The sequence below is a fragment of the Chenopodium album genome, chromosome 11 (genome assembly GCF_948465745.1).
Source record: "Chenopodium album chromosome 11, dcCheAlbu1.1, whole genome shotgun sequence".
NCBI lineage: Eukaryota > Viridiplantae > Streptophyta > Magnoliopsida > Caryophyllales > Amaranthaceae > Chenopodium > Chenopodium album.
The window spans coordinates 932,299-955,063 of NC_137844.1; the positions used below are offsets into that span (position 1 = coordinate 932,299).

The window sequence follows — 22,765 nt, forward strand, 5'->3', positions numbered from 1 at the left end:
TTCAGTTTAGTTTAATTCAATTCCAATCAGTTTAGTTCAGCTCAGTAAATGTGAACAGACTCTAAGAATTTCACATTTAATCTTCTTTGGTAATAACTTGAAATGTTTATTTTATTTTTTATTTTTTTTTTGGACAAATAGTAACACCTTGATTTTTATTACAACATTTTTCTTAAGAAAAAACATATATCTACCACAATGCTTCCGTAATACTCCGTATCTATGAGAGCGTGACTACAAGTTTATTTATATATTAAAATTTTAACCAATAAACCATTCAATAATTGATGTTATCTTCTTAACATGATATACTAATAACTGAAAATTCATAAGATATATCGCTTAAGCCTAGCTAAAAACTAGTTAGTATATGATATCCTTTTTATTTTTCTTTTTATCACATGAATTCCCTCTATCTTGATTGTGTTTTATGAGTTCTTAATTTTATTTCTTTTCATGTAGAATCATCACATAAGCTCATTAAGAATGTACTAGATAAGGTCCCGTGTCATGCAAGGTAAATTCGACTACATTTTACCAATAAAAGAAAAGAATTGTATTAAAAATAACATAGATAAAATAGAAGTATAACATATTTATTATTATTTTTTATTTTACATATACAGAACGAACCATGAAATAAAACAAAAGAATCAATTAGACAAATGAGTACATTAAAAGTACATGTTAGACAACCTAAAATTCAATGATAAATTTGTAACAATTTTCTTTTTATTAAACAATAAGTATTTAAAATCATGTATTTACAAACACCTAATACGTAGGAATAATAACCCCCATAATGACATTTGGTCAATTTTTTTTTTCCTAATATATGATAATATATGAAAGTATTGAAGATACAAATAAAAAAGAATTACATTTTATTTATTAAAATTTTCTTACATGGTTATTAAGGTGTAAAAAAGCCAAAATTCAACCACAACAACAAAATAATTATATTGCCATATTTTAAAAAGATACTAGGTTAGTCCCGTGTGATGCATGGTTTTAAAATAAGAAATGAATTACAGATTCTTTAGCACATGTTGAGAGAAAATAACTACTTTTTCTGTAGTTTTTCTAATTAAATATGAAAATACAATTTTCAAAAATCCATTATTTTCATATTTAATTAGGAAGAATCAATTAAACTATATTATTAACTATTTTTAACAACTACTTGTAAATAATAAAATAGCGTAATATGCGTAGAAAACCTAAAATTTAAAATTCAATTTGAATTTAATTTTCAAAACAATGTTAAATAGGGTAGATAAAAAAGGAAACACAAAAAAAAAAAAATGACATCATCCTTGCATTTTGGCGGGAAAAAATTAAATAAGAGAGTGACACTTAAGCAGTGATGACGTCAACGATTGTTACTTTAGTAATATTTATACAAGATACATTTAAAAGATTTGGAATAATATTATGATAGTTATATTGTACTAAAATTCTAAAAAGAAGATTTTAGCAAAAAAAAAAGGGTGTTTTTGGAGGAAAAAAAACTACACCAAGAATTGACACGTGTTATTTTTAATGTCTTTTTAAAATTATGTTATTGATTGATTGATTCCCTCTACCTATTCATACATTATCAAATAAAATGATGAGGTAAATGACTAAAGACTTTTTTTTTTTGATTAGATAAGCAAATACTCTTATACGGTGAATTTAACCATGCATCATGGGTGGGTCGACTTGGGCCGTATTACTAGATTATGACATTGATGTAGTTTTAGTGTTTACCTTACATGGTTAAAGTTTAATCAAATCAATATCAATATCAATATCAATCAATATATATATTAAAACTCCAATGCAAGGTGTTACAATCCGCCACGTGTTAATTTCCCCCCTAAATAAGCCAAGTCGGCGAAATTACCACATCAATGCCACATCATCAAACCATATCACCTTATTCACCTTATTAAAATAGCAATATTTATATTGATTCACCCTATTAAAATAGCAATTGATAAAATCCTAAATATGAGAAACATAGGAAGTAGTCGAAGTACAATACAATATTGTGAGATCAAATACAATTCTTTTAGTTTCCTTTAAAATTGAAAAATGAAAACAAAGAAATAAAAAACAAGGTTCCTCTTCTTCCTCTATCAATCCTTTGATGGTGAATACTCATGGTATTTAACGAAACACAAACAATCCAAATAAAGTCCCAATTCTTTAATTTTGATATCAAGAAGAGGTAACCGATCTATGATTTTGAGAAGCATCCTAAGTGAATTTTGGGTTTTAATTGTCTTGATTGTGAAATAAAATCATTTAATTGCCTTGATTGTAAAATCAATTTTATTAAATACAATAATTGAGATGATTATAAATTAGTTGAATAAGTAATCGTTATGAAGATTGTGACAACAATATTTTCAATTTTTGACTGACTAAATTATTCAATCATTTAAAGAGTAATAATTTGAATTGCTGAAAAAAAAAAATAGACTACAGTATTGAATTGCCCAGTTAACAGTTCACTTTTTTCTGGCTAAATTTGTGGAATTAATGGCTGAATTAATATGAGTGACATTAGTACTACTACTCAACCTTTCACTATAAAACTAACCATATTATGCCGCAAAGTTGTAAAAACGTTCTAAAAGTTTACATACTTGTATTTCATTGAATTTTGTTTGAACTTATTGCGGTCGAGTAATCAAGCAAAGGTGTTTTGTTTTGAAAATATCCTCATTTTATTGATTTGTGGTAGTAGCTATTGTCGTGGAGTGATTAAAAAATCACCTAAATGTTCCATTTTTTTTTTAAGGGGTTGTCAATTTCTTAAATGTCAACTTATGAGGCACGAACAATACGTTTAAAGTTTGTAAAGCTAATAATACAAATGAAAAACCTATTCAGACTAATCCCAAAACCACCCTAACTTAAAAACTTGATCAATAGCATCATTTGTTCTGTTATTTTCATTAATTTCCTTTTTTATGTTGGAATTTGCAGAGTCGTCTGAGGCTAATTTCAGTGGTCGACACTTGACACTTCATTTCAATAGCCTAAGGTATTTTCTTCTTATTATGCAAATCAATTTATAAAAAATGTAAAGCGTAATTCCGCTTGGGTGTCTGTGTAATATTATGATTAAAGCTCGGTTTACTCTGTATAGTTGGTTAATCTCTCATTGTCACTTGTGATCAAGTGAGATTCTAGCTCAATTATCACCCTTTCATGTATGTAATTACATCAATTTATTTTTATAAAATCAATTTCTGAGTTCTTTATAGAAGGAATGCTATGGGCTTCAGACTGTAATGTCAGTGAATAATTTCAAAGTAAGTTAACTGTTTTAGCTTAGTACAGAGGGCTTAAACAATGTAGTTTTGTAATTTAGATAGTATGTTTCATTTACTTCCTTAAAAAAAGAATATTAGTCATGGTAATTAGTTGGCATGTAGTTCAGAAATTGCTCATAAGTTACAACTACAGGCATATGTTAGCTACATATTGTTGATCTTTTTAATTTTATTTACCAACCTTTATAATTTTCCATATTCACACACACAACAATTGATTTACTAACTTTGTGGAATATGGAGAAATATTCTAACAAAATTATAAGCTTGAAATATCACAACATCTACAAACAACAAAGAAACAAAAAAATCGGGGCATCGCACGGGTCACTAACTAGTTATATTATTGAGCATCAAATCAAATTTAATCAAATATGCAAACTCTCCATATAAGATGAACTAACCATGCGTCGTGGGTGGGCCAATTTGGCCCGTATTACTAGATTATGACTTTATGAGAATGAAAGGAACTTCAAACTCAAATCCTCTCTTCTGAGACTGTAGTTAGCGTCTTCTCAAACCGCCCCTTTTTTTATTTAAAATCCTTTGTTCAATGAATTTAACATCAATCGACCGACTTTTAAACCCTAATTTTTCCACAAATTTATTCTCCCGCCATTAATCCCTAATTATCCAGCTTTCAAATTCCTCCCTATTTCAAACAATTTTGAGAATTCAATCGCAAAAACACTCGAGTAAATCTCATCATCGTCTGTTGTAAGCTCAATAACAATTCCACTTTTTCCCTTGCTATAATTTATGTTATGAATTTGGGAAATTTCAAGTTTTGATTTACATTATCATTGATTTTTTTGAAGTTCTGGTTATATGAATGATCTGGTTACAGTTGAAATTGAAGAAAAATTTGAATTTTAGGTCACTATTACTGAAAATAGTGATTAGTTTGGTTGTTTGAGAGGAGAGAGAAAGGGGTGGAGATTGATTGAGCAATGTCGTTTGGATTCGGGAAGAATTCAGGGCCGATTGCTCCACCAAGTGGGCCAACCTCTTTCGGGTCCTTCTCTCGTCCTCCGTCGCCGACTCCGTCTCCTCCTCCCTTTCCGGATTCCGGTTTCTCTGCCGGTCCCGGTCCACGATTTCCGAGCCCCCGGTATATCTCTCATATCTAGTCATTGTTGAGGAATTTGAGCTGTTTAAGTTAATTGTTGTTTCTCTTTGTAATTTTTTTTTTTTTTAAATTTTTAATTTGATTGTTGGACGTTTGATGCTCATACTAGAACACGACCGCCTTCTCCTATCGATAATGGCCATAATGCTCGTCTAGTAACAAGTCCGTCTCAACCATATGCTGCACCAGCTAGGTAAGATCATTATCATGCTGTTTTCATTTTATTTTATTTGCTTTATAGTGATTCTCTTTTTTTTTTTTTTTTTTTTTTTTTTTTTTTTTTTGACAAATGCTTTATAGTGATTCTAGATTACATCACTCGTGTTCAAGGCATTGTTAGCTTTTAGGACTTGATCAATCGTGGTATGGGAACACAGTTCACTTCATAGTTTTGTTACACTAGCCTAAAATAGTAGGGGCGGGGAATAGTGAATTGGTGATACTGAATTATCATATCCCGTTGATTTTGAAGTAAGTGAGCTATGGTGAACCGATGAAAGCATTATGCTGACTGATAGTAAAATTATCAACTCTATATTTGAGTTTCATAATTTCAAGTGATTGTGCATACTGTTTTTTTTGGAGTCTTCATGACTAGGTGTTACTTCCTTAATTTAGTACTTCCTTACTTTTTATTTTTTACTATCAATTTGAAATACCGTTAATTAGCAGATGTGTTTTCCTTTTTCTTTGTATAGAGCTCCTTTGTTGCATAGGGGTGATAAGCAAATCCCATTAGCTGGAGATTTTGGTAACCAAAGTAATAAGAGACCTTTTCCATCTACTCTGCAAGATCTTGGAACAACCGCGTCTTCTAAGTTTCCACACTTTCAAAATCCGGAAAGGTCTAGATCACCTCCTATTCGATATGATGATGATTTTCTGCAAGATCCTGCTAGTAATATCATGGAACGGTAAGCTTGACTTGTTCCTTCCTTCATGAGGTTTTTTTTTTCTTCCCCTCTGTAACGAGTGCAATATATTTAGGTTAATTTTGTGTAATTTCATGATAATATGAGGTGCACTTAGCAAGTAAATGTCTAGTTACCCACCCTGCTGGGCGACTTGTAATTGCTAGATCGATTGCGTTTGTGGGTGCTATATGAAGATACATGTACAATGTACAATTACTCGTGTTTCGGAAGAGAAGGTGCAATAGTTATCTTTTACAAGTCAAAATACCCTCTCCTCTGTGTGTGTGTGTGTGTGTGTGTGTGTGTGAAATTTCTTCTCATATGACGAGTAGATGTCAAAAGTGCAGAAACCATGTCTAGCATTCTCTCTATATATTGTGCATCCCCTGGTTGAATTTGAGGAGGAGTTTATGCATATGTCACTCTATACTCTTATCAAAATCCTTCAAAGCCACCGGTACTTGGACTATTTTTTATGTTTTTCATTTTAAAGTTATTACATTGTTGGCGATGTTCTTTACAATAAAGGCAAGTTAGGTAACCTTTTAGGTTCATGGACTTGTCATGCTGGACTATCGAATTTTGTCTTTTGATTCGTCTTGCCTACAGTTATAGACCTCAGTATGTCTTCAGATTTCACTTGGGTTTTGGTTGGTTTACTGAGAAGTAGGTAGAGATTACAACTTTCAAGTCATAATTATTTGTTTCTGTTTTCTGTATGCTCAAAAATTTTTCTTATTGTTTTCCAACGTTAGAATGTTGAACTTTGAGCTATTACCTGTTTTGAAAAATTGTTAAGGGACCTTTTGAACTCTCTAAATTATCCTCTTGTTTAAAAATCTCTTTTGTGGTACATTTCATCTTGAATGTATTTCCTAATTTCAATTGTTCCACATGATTTAGCAATGCAGATGTTTCCTCTGATTATCATGACCGTGTAACTTCACAGAGAAGACAGTCACCTTCTTCAACTATTGCTGCAAGTCCTTCAATAATCCATCCCCAACCTTCTTGGATTAATTCTCAAAGGTCAGTGAATGCTCCATTGCTAGGTAGTTTTACCTCCTTGCTTGATATCAATATGAAGTACCTTTTTTTTTTTTTTTTTTTTTTTTTTTTTTTGTAAACTTATTACAATCTAGGTAGCTGCTATATTTTTTCTGGGCTTTGCCAGTTGAATATTAACTTCTTGGTTGTTATTACTAAATTATGATTCACACTGATGGTTTTATCTTTTTGATAGACCTGTTACATCTTCTCAAACTTGGGGTGTCCCTGGAAGACCTGTTGGCCGCACCACTACCTCACAAAATGAAAGAAGCATTTCCCCAACAAAAAATGTTAATACTTGGACTTCAAAAGAACTGTCTCCTGAGGATGATTTTCAGAGGAATTCTTATGTTCACCGAGATGTTTCTAGAAGGTGGAGTAAACTATTTTCATTGTCAACTTTCTTTTCATTTTGGTCTGAGATTGAACAAACTATGTGATCTATTACATGTGTAATGATGTCCTCATTGTCTGTTTTTCCTCCCCCACCCCCACCCCCACCCACCAACACACACACACAAAAAAAAAAAAAAAAAAAAAGAGACAGAACTGCTGTGATGGGTTTGTCAGTTTTGGGCTCAAATCACATCATATATTCATGCCAGGCTTGGATACGTCATATATTCTGAGTCCAACCAAGTACTTAATTTTTTAGATTCTGAAGGTTATTCTGGCTGCATGCATTATAATGTTATAGATGATATACTTTTCTTGAGAGGAAACCTTCTGTAAGATTATCTGGATTTTCCTGGACTGTGCCGCCTTTTCATGATTCTTCCCTTTTTTTTTTTTTTTTTTTTTTTTTTCTTTCTTTCTTTCTTTCTCTCACTTTCTTTCTGTTTGAAACTTTGAACTACAATTGTGTCAAAGTTCACAATTTCACGGATTAATTAGTAGTGTCAACTCTTGGAACATAATATTAACTGTGCTTGCCTTTATTCAGAAATCAAAATTGGTTTGTTTGAAACTGCCTTGAAAGCCTTATATGTCTTGAAAGCTTTGTTTATCTGCGTAGTCAACCTCAGGGGTTGCCTTTCTAAATAAAAGCATTCCTTTTTTGCTTGGATTCCTGTTTTTGGCTGAGCCGTCCAATTTGTTGAGAGTCATGAGTAATTGGATGGTATCGTGATTCGTGATGGTCTTTCTTATAATTGCTGAGAAATTACGTTTAGTGAGGATTATTTTGATGATGTTCCTTAAGTCAAAGAATCTCAATTAGTGACCTCCAACTTATTTACCATCTTGAAAATATCATCTAACATGATCTCCATTTTCTGTTCATTTTATAATGAACTATTGTTTACTTTTTCTGGCAATGGCTTTGGGTGTTACAAAATGGGGAGGGGCTTATTTATCTTGCCTAGGGGCCAGCATTTCTTTTTACAACATGGGAAGGGGTTGTTGGGGGGTTTGTGAGGATGAATTCTTGGGCTGTGGTTTGACATGTCATTCATATCTGCTCACATTAGCTCGCTAAACATAGCTCTTAGCACGAAAGCAGGCTAGATAGGGGGTTTCCTTGAAATGCCATTAAGCAAAAGACGGAAATGTTAAGTTGTAGTAACAGTGATTTTTTATTTTTTTTAAAATCTTGTCTGCCTGATTAGTTAATAACTTGTCAAGGATTAATCAAACATTGTTAGGTTTTAGTGTATTTATTAAGGAGCCATTGATACTAAATAAATGTTGTGACTTTTGGTGGCGTTTTTGGATTTAGCTATGCATATAACTTGACACTTGTAGGGTTTTGATTCACAATTTCTGTACAGGACAAGCTGAATAAGATTACTGAAGTTTGTTTGTTTGGTTTTTTTTATTTTTATTTTTATTTTTTATTTTTTACTTTTGCCCTGAAATAATTTTTGGACATTCATAAGCAATGCAGTTTATAAAGCTCTAATTTCTGTATGATGATGAGATTATTAAATTTTCCTTATCCCTGAAGTTAATATTGGAATGATGTCTTAAAATATATTTCTTCAACTGGCATATGCATTAAGGCTGTCATGTTCTCCTAGGTCAGGATTCCATATTCATGTTTCTCAATGTTAAGTTTCTTAATCTTCAAGTCTGCAGGGACTGATCTCTGGGGACACAACTGTCTCAGAAATGGTGTGTATATAAACTTCTACTGACTTATAAAGTATAATTTATAGTTAATTTTCCTTCTTTCTCTTCTTTTAATTTTCCCATTTTAAGCTTGTTTTGTTTATCTAAGTCCGATTATGTAACTTTCTACCTCAGTAACCAAAAGTTCTTTGCGGTTATTGTTTGCACACAAATTAATGCAATTGATGAGAGTGTGTTGATGTGGTGAGTGGGTGTAAGAAGGTGGATAGTGGGAGAGAGCGAAAAAGGTGGGTGGCTGTAAGTAAAAAGTGGAAAAAGTAAGAGAGTGTAAAAAGGTAGTGGTGTAACAAAAAGTTAGAAATAGTATGAGACTGTGGAAAGGTGTTTGCCAAAAATAGGAAAAAGCAAAAGTGTAAAGAACTTTCAGGAACGGACTTAAAAGGGGAGCATAAGAACTCTCAAGGACGTAGGTAGTATGATCTTTGGCTAACATGTAGTATTAGCCTATTAGGAATGTGAGACAAGTACATGTATGACTTGATTCAGATCATCTGTAGTGTGTCACCTCTTCCTTTATGTGCTTTTGTTAGTGTTGATCTAACTTCTTATAGTGCTAATATCTTTTTCAGGCCCTCTTTGTCTCCTCCTAAGTCAAGGATTGGAATGAGTAGTGGTCAACTACCTGATTCACAATATAATCATCAACTATCGCCATCTGTCGATAGAATGAATGGCGATACTTATATGACCAAGCCTGCGAGCCACTCTGTTTCGAAGCGAACTAGATCACCTAGCTCTTCTGCTGGTCAAATTATTCAAATGAACTCCAATCCTACTGAAGATGATACTGATAGGTACAACTGTTATGTACCTTTTCCATATTTTCAGCAGTGATTGCTTCTATATTTCTTTGAATATGTATTACTCTTCTAGAGTGTAATCTTTGTTATTTTGATTCAGAGAAGAACAAGCCAAGGCAAAGCGATTGGCTCGCTTTAAGACTGAGCATGACATAGTTGAAAGTGAACGGGGTGACACAATTCAACGTGGTCAAAATGTCACTAAGGGAAAAGTTCCTTCAATAACTGATCGTTCTGTTGTGGAAAAACAAAAGTCTTTGGGAGACTTACCTTCAGGATCATTGGAAAACCAGGATATTGATAATGAAGAATTGCTATCAAGCAGTGCTATTGTGGGGTTGTGTACTGATATGTGTCCAGGTATATGTCTTAATGACTAAATCAATAGATAAACTTCTCAACATTAACCAGCTTTCTACACTTGGCTTGAATTTGTTTGAGGAAAGAGTGCTTAAATTAAAATTTTCTTCCTCTCCACATCCTGTGTTTGGATTACAGAACTGATGCTGTCAATTTTGATTGCCAAAACCTCAAACTCTGCAGTTTAACTTTTGAGTGAAATTAGCTTGATTATTTCTGGCAAAGCTGGTGGATTGTGGATCCATATCCATCTGTTTTTATTGGGTGATCAACGGTCAAGGGATTGATATAAGTGAGAAAATTTTGCAATTTACCAGGAATATCATCGCTCATCTCTAAGGAACTCAAACCATGGGTCTAGTTTGTTCTGGACCTCTGAAGGGTTTTTGTCTTGTGTAAACTGTCCAAGTACCCATTCGCAAGTATCTTGATTAGAGACAACAGCTACTTTTGCTGCATAGGCATGCAGTGTGACCTGCTCTTACCTAAGTTAGGCCATGTAGAAGTCAAGCTGTTATGCTGAAGCAGTTTGGCCTATCTGCCAGGAAACAAGAGTTTACTTGATAGGGATTCATTCAATTGACCAGCATCTGCATTCAAATTGTAACTGCAAAAGTTTTTCTATTGAGTATATTTTTTGTTATCTTTTGTGGTATACAGAATCCGAGAGGGGTGAACGAGAACGGAAAGGAGATCTTGATCAATATGAGAGATTGGATGGGGATAGAAATCAAACTACTGAAACGCTTGCTGTTAAGAAGGTGATGTGATCTATGCCTCCCAACTAATAGGATACAAAGTGATCTAGGAGTTGCTAATGTTTCATGGGTCTGTTTTCCATTTTTTGTATTGCAGTATAATAGAACTGCTGAAAGGGAAGCAGAGTTAATTCGCCCCTTGCCAATATTGGAGAAGACAATGGATTATCTTCTAGGGTTGCTAGATCAACCTTATGATGATAGATTCCTTCGCTTGTACAATTTCATGTGGGATAGGATGAGAGCAATACGAATGGACCTGAGAATGCAACACATCTTTAATGAAAGGGCCATAACTATGCTGGAGCAAATGGTTTGTTTTATATCCTGTCTTAGCACCAAAATTGATTTCAAGCATGCTATATGGGTGGAGATTATTGTGTGCCATTGTTGTCAGTGTGTTTATGAGCTATGTGCTTGCTATTAATGTTGGTGTATTTATGAGCTGTGTGTTTTTGAACTGGAGTCTGATCCATTGGGTCTGTTGTCAAAAGAAGAAACATCTGGGAGTGCTTGGGTTTTATGTGAACTTAGAATGAAAGCCATTCATTATAATTTGGACTGAGTTCTTGGAGTTAGGAAGACTCTAGTCAGTGACTCACTTTTAATTGCTGTTATACTACTCAAACACTTTGATGATTTTTAATTAAGGAAAAATAGTCATGTGGGATCTTGTTAGTTTTGTCTCAATTGATACTTTTAATCTTTTATAATATCAAATTTTTGTATTTCTTTGTGATTGATAATTAAAGATATTGTTGACTGAAATAATACATTGTCAAACGTGAAATGAGAATTGTTGCAAGTAAAAAGAAACTGAGTTTTGTATAGGGATCATTGTGTTTCTGCATAGATTTCCCACTTTTCCAATTCAGTGCTATTCTATTCTAAGGGCATTTTTTTTGTGAAAGTAGAGTAATTGCTGCATTCTTGGGTGCTGTAATTGTATTTTTTTGGTCTGGCTTTGATCCGCATATTGGTTATCTCGCTGCATCTGTTTCATTTTCTAGAAACTATGAATATTGTTTTTCTGATGTGTTCTCTATTCTTTCTTTTGCTTCAATGTGTTTTTATGCTGACTTCAGTGCGCTGATCTGTTGCTGGCCTTTCTTTCATTGGTAGGAGAACTTAAGTGAGATGATAACCTTCAAGGTCTAATTTTGATTTCTAAATTTTCAGATTCGGCTTCACATACTAGCTATGCATGAATTGTGCGAATTCTCAAAAGGAGAAGGCTTTTCTGAAGGATTTGACGCTCACCTCAATATTGAACAGATGAACAAAACATCTGTAGAATTATTTCAGATGTATGATGATCACAGGAAGAGAGGAATCTTTATTCCTACTGAAAAGGAATTTCGTGGTTATTATGCTCTCCTTAAATTGGACAAACATCCCGGTTACAAAGTAAGCCATGCCATGCCTGAAAGCATCCCCCCCGAAAAAATATTTTTTTTTAAATTTTTTTGTTTTTCCCTCTTTAATATTACCTTTACATTATTATATCTTTAACTGGATGAACTGATGTAGGTAGAACCTTCAGAGCTCTCACTTGATCTTGCTAATATGACGGTTGAGATAAGGCAAACTCTAGATGTTCTATTTGCACGTGATGTTGCGAGGTTGTTTCCTGGTGAAAGTTTTGTTGTTGGTTCATTTTTAGAGTAATATAATGACTAGCATGATCTGTGTATTTCAGATCCTGTAGAACTGCCAATTTTGTAGCTTTCTTCCGGCATGCAAGGAAAGCAAGCTATCTTCAAGCATGTCTAATGCATGCTCACTTCTCAAAGGTATGTTTTTGATGCTGCTTGTATCAGATTTTATTCTTCAAATTTTTCCGAAAGTTTTTTCAAGTATGCCTTGTCATGGTTCTTGTCTGATCTTGACAATAATGCATGGTCGCTTGTCAAAACTTTATTTATTATAAACCAGCTTGGGCCATTGCCAAAGAGGGCATGGATCTTTCTCTTTTTCTCTCCTTTTGTGTAAGCGCTCTGTTGTATATGGATGACACAGATTATGATGAACTCGATCAATCTACGATTTAAGGCAACCTAACATAAGCGTATTTAGCTTCAATTTAGTTGATATAGTGAACCAAGCAGCTCAAAGAGGGTGATAGCTTTTTATTCTGGTGCAATGAAGAATCCTTAAGGATGTAGACCTAATCTGGGAAGTTGCAAACTATAACTTTTTTATGGAAGGGGGCTGAGGTGGCAGAAATTTGATTTTATGAGGATTTAAAACAATGAGTCAACTAATGGTTCAGGCTTCCTTCATCTGTGGATACAATTTTGTATCATGTTACTATCAGAGAAGGAATGGCAAAATATTAGCAAGATGTATTCAAACTTTTGACTAGAGACTTATTGTATTTGATACAATAATGACTAGTATATAAAATTTATGTGAAAATTTTCTTTCATTGTATATTTCTGTATTTGTATTATTAGCAGATCAATGCAAATTTAGTTTACAATCAGAACAAAACTATGAAAAATTTGTATTTGTACTGTGTTCTGACCAGCTGTGTCTTCTTACAGTTGAGGACACAGGCACTTGCTTCTCTACACTCTGGTCTGCAGAATAATCAAGGTATCCCTGTGGCACAAGTTGCCAAGTGGCTTGGCATGGAGGTAATTCCTTGTCCCTTCCCCGCCTTTATGGAAGAAGTGTTTTTTTTTTTCTTTGAAACGTTAATTTGTGCATTTATCAGGGTGAGGACATTGAGAGCCTCCTGGAGTATCACGGATTCTTAATTAAGGAATTTGAAGAGCCGTATATGGTGAAGGAAGGTCCATTTCTGAATGATGATAAAGATTATCCCACTCGGTGTTCAACACTTGTTCACAGAAAGAAATCTGATACCATTGTTAAGGATGTATTATCTTCACATCAAGTAACATTGTTGCCATCTGAGCCTAGAAAGGAGCTTCAATCAGACAAGCAGAGAAAAAATAACCATGCAGCAGTGAAACCTTTACAAACAAGGAGTCCTCTTGTTTCTGATGATGGACTGATGGACATTGAAGCTGTCTCATCACCAATACGTAACATACAAGACCAACCAAGTCTTGAAATATCAACAAACATGATATCACGTGATATTCAATCTTTCATGGATCCCCGTCACATGGTTTCTGCAAAATCTCCGAAAGAAAACATTGACACTTCCGCAAGTTTTCAAAGTAATAGCATGCTGAATCAGCCTTCTCCAGTATCCCCAAGACATGGCTCTTTTATTGCCGATGCTGGTCAATTGAGCTTTAAGGAACCTCCAAAGAGTTTCCCTGTACAACCATTTGTTCCAGTTGCCAACTCATCCAATTCTGTATGGACAAGGCAGGATAACTTTATAGAATCTGTCAAAAGTTCTCCGGAGATTGTGTTTCACTCTGAACCCAAATCAATACGACCAGAAGTGGTGCCTGCTTATGTTGTAAAAGTGCCAACTCCTGTTTCTGAAACCAATTCTAGTGTTGTGAGCTCAATACAAGATAATGTGTCCATGAAAGAAATGCCAAGCGAAGAGTTGTATGATGTGCAGCAGAAAGTTGATGTTGATATTGTTGAAAACTACGACGAAGAAGTTGCTGAGGCTAAGCTTAGGCTGTTGCTAAGGTTTTTCTTTTGTACACTAAAAGTCTAATTATGCATATCTATGGCATAATTTTACATTCCATTTCTCTGTGCAGACTATGGAGAAGGTGCTCTGTTAGGAAGAAATTCATCCGTGAACAGAACAGATTAGCTGCAAATGTTGCTTTAAGTTCACTCTCTCTCGGGCCACCAATTCGGCAAAACCTAGATGTTAGTTTCAACTTTTCATCTTCTTTTCCAGTTCATTTTTGTTGCTGTATTATTTTAACGTCCCTTTTTTGTGTAGAAGCCTAAACCTTGCCAGAAGTTAAATATTGATCAAGCTATGAACAAAAGATACGAAAAGAGCCAGCTGTCTTTGGTGAGATGGAATGTGTCTGACCTTGTGGCGAGTAAGCTGGCGGAAAAAAATGAAAATGTGAATTGCTTATGTTGGAAGGTAATCTCGTTCTCTTGGCATGGAATGGAAGCAAGGAGTCCTGTATCACATTTGTCACTAGATGAATGGTTGCGTTACAAGCTGATTCCTGCCAGAAAAGAGGAATCTGTGGAGAATTTGGTCATTTCAGCTCCAGGGTTGTCAGTTTGGAGGAAGTGGGATTCTGATGAGTCTGGTGACTTAAGGTGCTGCTTATCTGTCGTCACGGAAACACAGCCTGGTGCTTTCGAGAAAAATCTAGTTGGAGTTAATGCTATACTGTTTCCCATATCAGAGACTCTCCCATGGGACATTCAAAAGGCTCAGCTTAACAATCTCGTGACATTACTACCTGCTGGTTGTTGCATTCCTCTTTTGATTATAAGTGGTTCTGGCGAAGCTAACTTTGCAGAGTTTTCCTGCAGTATAGTTGATAATCTTGGGCTTGAAGACCTTGATAAGTCACGAATTAGCAATTTTATGGTATTTTGTCTAATTGAGGAGGGTCAGGGGCAGTTTCATGGTTTTTTTAGCGATCAAAAGTTAAAGGAGGGGCTGATGTGGTTAGCCTCTGAATCACGCTCACAACTCGGTCTTTTTTGTGTAACAATACGTGAGTTGGTTTCCTTTCATCTGAACTCATGCTTGGATGCGCTCGACCTTATGGGTGATAAAGTAGGTCCATACCAGTGTATCTCAGCCTTTAATCAAGCTTTGGATCAGTCGATTAATAATATTACTACTGCTGCTAACATGAATCCAACTGGGTGGCCTTGCCCTGAATTGTCATTGTTGGATGATGCTACTGCTGAGTTTAAAGCCATGAAGCAGTTCTTGCCAACTTTGGGATGGAGCTCGCCTGAAGAAGTAGAGCCGTTAATATCTGCATTAAGAAATTGCATGCTGCCACCTTTTCCTGATGACATATCTCGGCTGAGCAGAGGCTGCAGTAGTGAAAAGGATATTGAAGATCAAAATCATTTTCTTCAAGACTGTTTGATCAGATACTTCACACAGTCAGTTAATATGTTGAATTTAATGATGGCAACTAAAGAAGCTCTTTTGATGGTTCAAAAATACACTAGACTTGAGCTTCATGACACAGAATACAAGGTGGTCCCAAATTGGGTGCTCATTTTCCGACGAGTATTTAACTGGTATATAAACAGTTCAGCAAGTTTCTCATGTAAAGCTTACATTCTCGAAGAATCTTTATCAGCCGGTAGTCCTCTGTTTTTTGACAAGTTGGAACTTGAAGTTCCTAAATCTCGCTACATTACTCATCCCTTGTTGGATGAGATGGTCGAGGTCAGTTGCAGCCCAATTGTTTCCAAAAGAATAAGATCTCCCAAGGCTCTTCAAAAATTGGCAGCAATAGCTTCTAGTGAGAGTACTTTCGGGATTACTATGCCTGATCTGGTGGAAGAGAGAAACCACTGCTCAGAAATTCATACTGTCCAGTATTCTGATATCTATCCGAGAAAAAATAATACACCCTTGGTTCTTGAAGATGAAAAGAGAGCTGATAGGCTGAGCCAATTGTTAGATCAGTGTAATGTTTTGCAGGATGATATTGAGAAGAAGTTATCAATTTACTTCTGATCCCGTCTATTCCGTGTAACATGTTCAGACATCCTGTAACATAATGTATCATTAGAGCTATTTCAGAGTGCTGGAAATTAGAGCTTTTGTAGCTTCACCTGAGTTTTTTCAAGTGTGAAGCAGCCTCTCTGTACAAAGATTGATGTTTTGATAAGAAAATTTCAATATCATAATAGAAAGTCTAAGTTTTTGATATTCTGTTGTAATTGAATTATCACTAATTCATCAGTTCACTTTTACAGTAACTTTGCCAGAACTATTGGTCCAATGCAATTGCAACAGATGCCTGAATTTTTTTCTTTTTGCTAGTCTGTTTCATAGAATTAGTTGAACCCCCAAACTTTTGCAGCTAATTATATTAAATCACCGTAAACAAGAAAAATCTACCTCAAAATTACAAATCTATCATACTAATAAAATTACAACCCATCATGAAGGGCACCCAAAGCTTGTCTCTGCATGAGTGATAATAAACACGTCCAGCAACATTTAGGCATCAATGAATCGAATATCGAAGGTGTTGGGATGGATCTGCCACACATTCAGGGCCGCGTACTCTTCTAAACATTCTTTTAACTGGGCTTCACTATATCCCTGTGACAGAAAAGATACCAAAAGATTTGTCAAGTGCAGGTACTTTTAAAAAGAACAAAAAAATCTAGAATGTGATAATAAAAGGCGCCATTCAGATAAAGTTGATTGATGATCATTCTCAAATTTGGATAACATCAAATTATGGTTAATGTGGTCTGTTAATTACCTTTCGGGAAATCCAGTTAAGAGCATGTGCATAGCTGATATCCAATCTGTTAGTCCTTGCAGCTTCATCTCTTAAGATTGAATAAATGTCAGATATGGCATCAAGGCCAGATTTCTGGCGATCATCTGAGTACAGGGAGAATTTTGACATTTGCATCAACCTTAGTGCTTCATCGACATCACTTTGTTCCACAATACTTGAAAAACGGAGTCTAGCAAGTGCCTACACACGTTATAGCAATCACAATAAGAAGAATTATCTTCTGTATTTAGCTTCTTTCCAACTAATTGCTGTTACTGGTGTGCCTAACACCTTCCTAGGTTCAGACAACAATAAGTTTGTTGACTTACAGCAGATAACCGTAGAATGCTGAGTAAAGTTCTGATAGTTGTATATGAATGGGGGGTGTCTGACCGAGCTTCTTCCTGTCGTATGCTGGAGTATGCACTGGCAATATACTCCTCAAGCTCCCTAGGTACACTAGGAGACACTTTTCGTGCAGATGCAATGTATGCCCTGAGAATCAAGATTAAAGGGTGAAAACTTGAGCCACTCTAACTATATACAGTAACATGACTCAAACATCCAACATAGTGGATTGATTTGCTTGCATAGTTGCATAATAATTCACAAAGAAGATAATTCATTGAAAGATGACAAACTTAAAAAAAGACAAGACTGAGTTTCAAGACATTACAGAACAAAAAAGAAAGGGGTAACAATCTTCCAAATATCACAAGGAAATGCATTTATAAACTGGAGCCCAACCACATCCATTATAATTCATAATAGCTTGACAAGGAAGATATTAGAAGTAGGTCCTACCTAAGAACTGATGGTTCCAGAGGAGTGAACCCAAGTGCAGGAGATTCCTTATTTTGGTGAACATAGACGACATGCCTTGCCAATTCAAGATCAGTATCCATGTCTGCTTTGTCTAAGATTAGCCATAGAAGGTCAAATCTTGATAAAAGAGCTGGAGGAAGATTAATATTTTCAGCTGGTGTTCTCCGAAGATCATACCGTCCCCTGAAACATTCCAGAAACAGCTTTAACTGAGGTGCTTTGAAAATTCCTTAATGAATTCCTTTTAAGCCACAAGGCAATGAAAGTGAGTTGCACAAACTAATTTGACACTTTACCAAGCAGGATTTGCAGCAGCAAGAACTGCAGTCCTTGCATTTAGTGAAGTTGTGATCCCAGCCTTGGCGATGCTTACTGTCTGCTGTTCCATTACTTCATGTATTGCTGTGCGATCTGATTCTTCCATCTTGTCAAACTCATCAATAGCACATATACCCATATCCGCTAGCACCTGGTAGAAGCCAGCAATCAGCATAGTTTAAAGAAACCCTATGAACTACATCACCTAACAAAAACAAAATCTTCAATGAACTGCTCCAACACAATAATAAACAGCTTAAGGCATTTAAAAACTACTCTCTTAAGGTGCCAAACTTGTCATATTATCTAGAGTTGCACTTTTATAATAAATCTAAGACAAGTCTGTTTATTAAGCAAATGGCTATATTGATTCTTATGAAAGTATTATTACCAGTGCCCCGCCTTCAAGGACCATTTCATTGGTGACTGGGTCTTTCTGCACAGCAGCAGTTAGACCAACTCCACTGCTTCCTCTTCCAGTGGTATAGACACCCCTTGGAGCTACATTTATTATGTGCTTCAGAAGCTGACTTTTGGCAACACCAGGATCACCCATCAAGCATATATGTACATCTCCCCTTATCTGCAATCCAAAAAGAGATCTTTACAGGTTAAAGGTCGTATAACAGGAAATGTAAAAGAATAATAGAATCTCATGTGTGAACACAAAAATTATCATCAATCAGGTTGTACAATGGCTTTATCAAAAACCTAGTGCTTTCCATCTCCCACCCCAGCCATAAACCTGCCCTTACTACCCAACGATTTTTTAGGCAACTGTACAACTTAAATGATGGACAACAGGAAAGCTAAGGTACTAAAGAAACAGGACAAGAGTGTAGCTCAAGCAGACACCACTTATGAGAGGAATACAAAATATAATAAATAATCTTTAGTACCAATTATCATAGTAATACAAAACCACCCAATGATTCACTCAACAACTGATCTTTTCAAAGTATAAGCAGCCTGAGCAAAGTGGGGAGGGGGGTTTAAATGTATTAAAAGAGAATAGTAAGATGTTTTTTCTCTGTCTGCTTACTTGCATTCCATCTTTTAGTTTTCTGTGAGGGGCACCAACAAGGAGCAGAAGTAGGGCTTTCTTAACATCTTCATGCCCATAGATTTCAGGAGCTAATGATCGTGACAACTTATTATAGATGTCCCCATCCTCAGATAAGCGAGCAATATGTTCTTCCTCTTCATTCCTCAGCTCATACCTGTAAAAAAGAAATAAAAGGCCTTTTCATGGAGTTTCTTGTATAAATGTTATTCTCTTCAAACCCTTGTGCAACAAACAAGAAAGATAACTAATAATTTTTTAGAGTCAAAGAGGATAAATATCCAAAATGACTTCAGAGTCTTCTGAGCTAGAACTCAGTAAGGAAAGCTGAGATGAAAGATTGAAACGAATATAAGTAGACCATGGCAGTGAGTTCAGATGGGGTAGTAAAGTATCTTACTCTTCATATTTTCGTTTAAAGTGAGTGACGGACATAGCCTCCAAGTATGTATCTGCCACTAAGCCAGCTCGCATAGCTCTAAATCCAGTATAAGGGATTGGCAGGAATATTCCTGATAATTCAACAACATCACCAGGTGCAACCTGAAAATATTACCAAGGAAAAGTAAATACAAACTACAGGGAAACTACCACTCATATAAAACTAAGAGGGACAACTGCGCCCTCCTCACTCAAAACTAAGACGAAAATATTCATCACATATTTTTGACAAGAGAAACATAAAAAGCTAGTCACTACTATCGATATGACATATATAATCTGTAGAGTACACCATGAATTTCTTCTACTGGGAGGCTTTGACATATCAAAATTTTTCACATTAAAGCATATGCAAGAAGAAGCCACAACCTTTCGAGTCAATTCACCCCTTAGATGGATTGTCATGGACCTTGGGATGTGCCCTTTTGGAACATGTTCAGCTAATTCTTGAATCTTGGCCTGAAAGTTGAAGTAACAAAAGTAAACTCAGTGAGTCAAGAAATATAAAAAGCATCGAAATAGACACAAAAAAAAAAAAGGGCAACTAATGCTTAAGTTTCAAGAAGGCAGAACGTATGGTTTCATCTGCCTATCTTATAATAGGATGAACAAAGTTAACAGGTAACCTCTTGAAACTTCAGGAACTTTGATGCTCTCAGCTGAAGAATGAGGTTTCCCTTTGTGTTGTTTGTTTTGCAACGATTTGAAGGACATTCAAATAGGGGCATGAAAATTCTGGCTGTTACTTCCTGTTCACAACAAAAGTTAAATAAGCAAATAAAAACAGCACATGAGAAGCTAAGGTCTTCAAAATGATATAAACTTTAGAGCCAGTAACTTTCTGAAGATGGATAGTACTATGTAGCGTGTATTGACTACTATTGAAATTAATGCCATCATAGAATCAATGTACATATGTCCACAAGAATGTGTTTGAAAATCATCGGTAAAGTTACCTGATAAATTTCAAAACCACAATCCTCGCAAGTATAAACTGCCACCTGCATCAAAGGCTTAACATCCGAACAGCGAGTCACAATCCCTGATATTCTGACAAGCTGTCCTATGTAGGAAGCCTTGACCTCTCGGATTGTAAAAGGCCGATCCTTTGAAGATGCGTGTATGTAAACCTCACTGTATAAAAAACAGAAGAAAAAAAAACGTTAGGAAACAGCATATGCTATCAGGTAGCACCACCTTAAGGCACCTTCCTTTACAAAAGGAAAGCCGACCACTACGTAAACTAAGCATGTTTAATTTAGGTAAAGATATGGACTTAACTTCTGAAAGCCTATGCAACGGGACAAGTCATTGAGTTTAGCAAAATAAACTTTGCATTTAGCATTATTCCTCAACACAAAATAAGAAAAAGTAGACAAGTGGATTCATAATATGAAATGGAGTATATAGCTTTTCTTATTCAATATATTATCGATGATTTGAAATAATAATGCACAATTGATTATAAATCTTAATACTAATGCAATACTGAATAACACCATTGTCCACCTAATCTTAGAAACACTTAGTTTGGAACGAAAATTAATTCTCCAAACCAACCACCATAAGTAATGAGCACTCTTCACACAAAAGTCATAATCTTTACATAAATTTCAGCACTTCACAGTTCACACTCATCCCCTTAAAATTTTCTTTCATGTTATCTAGAAACATTTTCTTACACAATTCCTGTCTACATTTCAGAATTTACTGACAATAAGCTAAAAAGGACAAACACACACTCATAGTAGCACACACAAGCATTCACTCAATTACCTAAATCTACATTAAGCTATAGACAATTCAATAAATGAGAAGTGTCCTTACTAAAACCGCTTGATTTCAGCCGGCATTTTCTGAAAAAGATCTGATCCATCAGCATTCTCAGTCCCTTCTTCGGCCCTCTGAGTCATCAGAATGTCATGATCATCATCAACAAACGGCTCCGTTGGCTCCGGCATAAGCTCATCGATAGCCTCCGCAAAAATACCAATGTACCTCTTCGTATTCTCAGTTACTTTCCTCACAAACTCATCATCCGAGTCCTTATACTACACATATTAAATTGGATCAACTTATAACCTCTAACGAACATTAAAATGCAACACTTTACAACAAAATTTGAAAAAAAAAATAGCTTACATTGAACAAATCTTCCAGATCTATTTGTATTGCTCGACTCTTCCGATTCGCCACGTCTTGCTGTAATTATAATCAACATTATAAAAATTAATCAATTTATTCTTCAGATTAATATCAAAACCTACCAATTAGACCTTTCCGAACTCAATAAACAAAAAAAAATTAACATCAAAAACCTGACAATCATATATTCGAAATCAAAATAAGCAAATTATTCTTCAAATTAAGTATCAAAAACCTAACAATTACACATTTCCGAACCCAAAACAAACAATGTATTCTTCAAATTAACATCAAACACCTAACAATTACACAATTCCGAACTGAACATAAACCCTAACAACTGCAAATTTCCGAAGTAAAGCATAAACCCTAAATTGAAGAGAAAACGAAGATAGGAAGTAAAAACTTACAAGAATATTCATATACTTGGCTTCGCCATGAATATCAGCGAAGTTGACGAGAAAATCTCGAGCAAGACCTGTAAAACCAAACCAAACCAAACCAAAAGCAATTACACAAAGAGAGAAAAAAAAAAAAAGAGGAGAGAGAAAATCGAAGAAGAAGGACATGGAAATACCTCGATCTTGTTCATAGTCGACGTCGTTGTTCATTCTTGCAGTTGCAGAAGAGAGAGAAAGTGTGCTTGTAGAGAGAGAAAGTGGAGAGTTGCAGAAATGGCGGCCTTGAGGAGAGAGAAAGAGGGTAAAGGGAGAGAGATAGGGAGAATTTTGGCGGGAAAATGGGTGAAGAAAAGCGCGGGTTGATGACGTGGCAAGTTAAGGGAATTGAATGGAGTTTTGCGGGAAGAAGACCAAAAAAACAGAAATTGTGGCTGCTGGGATTCGAGCCCAGGTCTCCACGGCCACAACATGGAATTCTAACCACTAAACTACAGCCACTTTATTGTTCATTATAAAGGTGATTAATTACAGACTTCTTTGGTTTTTTTGGATAGTTTACCTTTGCATTCCTTTACACCCTCTTCTTTTTAAGCTTCTGAATAGTTCAAACTTCAAAATAACAAGGCCTTGATAATGCTTGAACAAAAGTTATAAGCTCTTCGAATAAATGAACATAGCTCGAACATCATTTTCAACTT

General features: G+C 35.2%; 2 protein-coding genes and 1 non-coding gene across 3 annotated transcripts; 1 reads left to right on the plus strand and 2 right to left on the minus strand.

Moving 5' to 3' along the window:
• Positions 1-3,824: 3,824 nt before the first annotated feature.
• Positions 3,825-16,343, plus strand: LOC145567090 (SAC3 family protein B-like). Its single transcript, XM_081626317.1, has 16 exons — positions 3,825-4,440; positions 4,568-4,651; positions 5,157-5,372; positions 6,276-6,401; positions 6,616-6,795; positions 9,122-9,346; positions 9,453-9,712; positions 10,373-10,473; positions 10,568-10,783; positions 11,650-11,877; positions 12,001-12,092; positions 12,170-12,263; positions 13,017-13,109; positions 13,190-14,094; positions 14,169-14,283; positions 14,360-16,343. Exons 1-16 carry the CDS (start codon positions 4,280-4,282, stop codon positions 16,091-16,093), a joined length of 4,830 nt encoding a protein of 1,609 aa, XP_081482443.1. The 5' UTR covers positions 3,825-4,279; the 3' UTR covers positions 16,094-16,343.
• Positions 16,344-16,420: 77 nt separating this feature from the next.
• Positions 16,421-22,408, minus strand: LOC145567091 (DNA replication licensing factor MCM7-like). Its single transcript, XM_081626318.1, has 15 exons — positions 22,244-22,408; positions 22,077-22,144; positions 21,664-21,723; positions 21,349-21,572; positions 20,478-20,655; positions 20,148-20,270; positions 19,891-19,980; positions 19,481-19,623; positions 19,060-19,237; positions 18,409-18,600; positions 17,996-18,168; positions 17,679-17,882; positions 17,204-17,369; positions 16,854-17,075; positions 16,421-16,687 (listed from the first exon to the last, which is right to left on the minus strand). The coding sequence occupies exons 1-15, from the start codon at positions 22,275-22,277 to the stop codon at positions 16,583-16,585; spliced, it is 2,160 nt and encodes a 719-aa protein (XP_081482444.1). The 5' UTR covers positions 22,278-22,408; the 3' UTR covers positions 16,421-16,582.
• An 85-nt stretch (positions 22,409-22,493) lies between these two features.
• Positions 22,494-22,565, minus strand: TRNAH-GUG (transfer RNA histidin (anticodon GUG)). The gene has a single exon. It is a non-coding gene; the product is annotated as a tRNA-His (tRNA).
• Between the last annotated feature and the right edge of the window lie 200 nt (positions 22,566-22,765).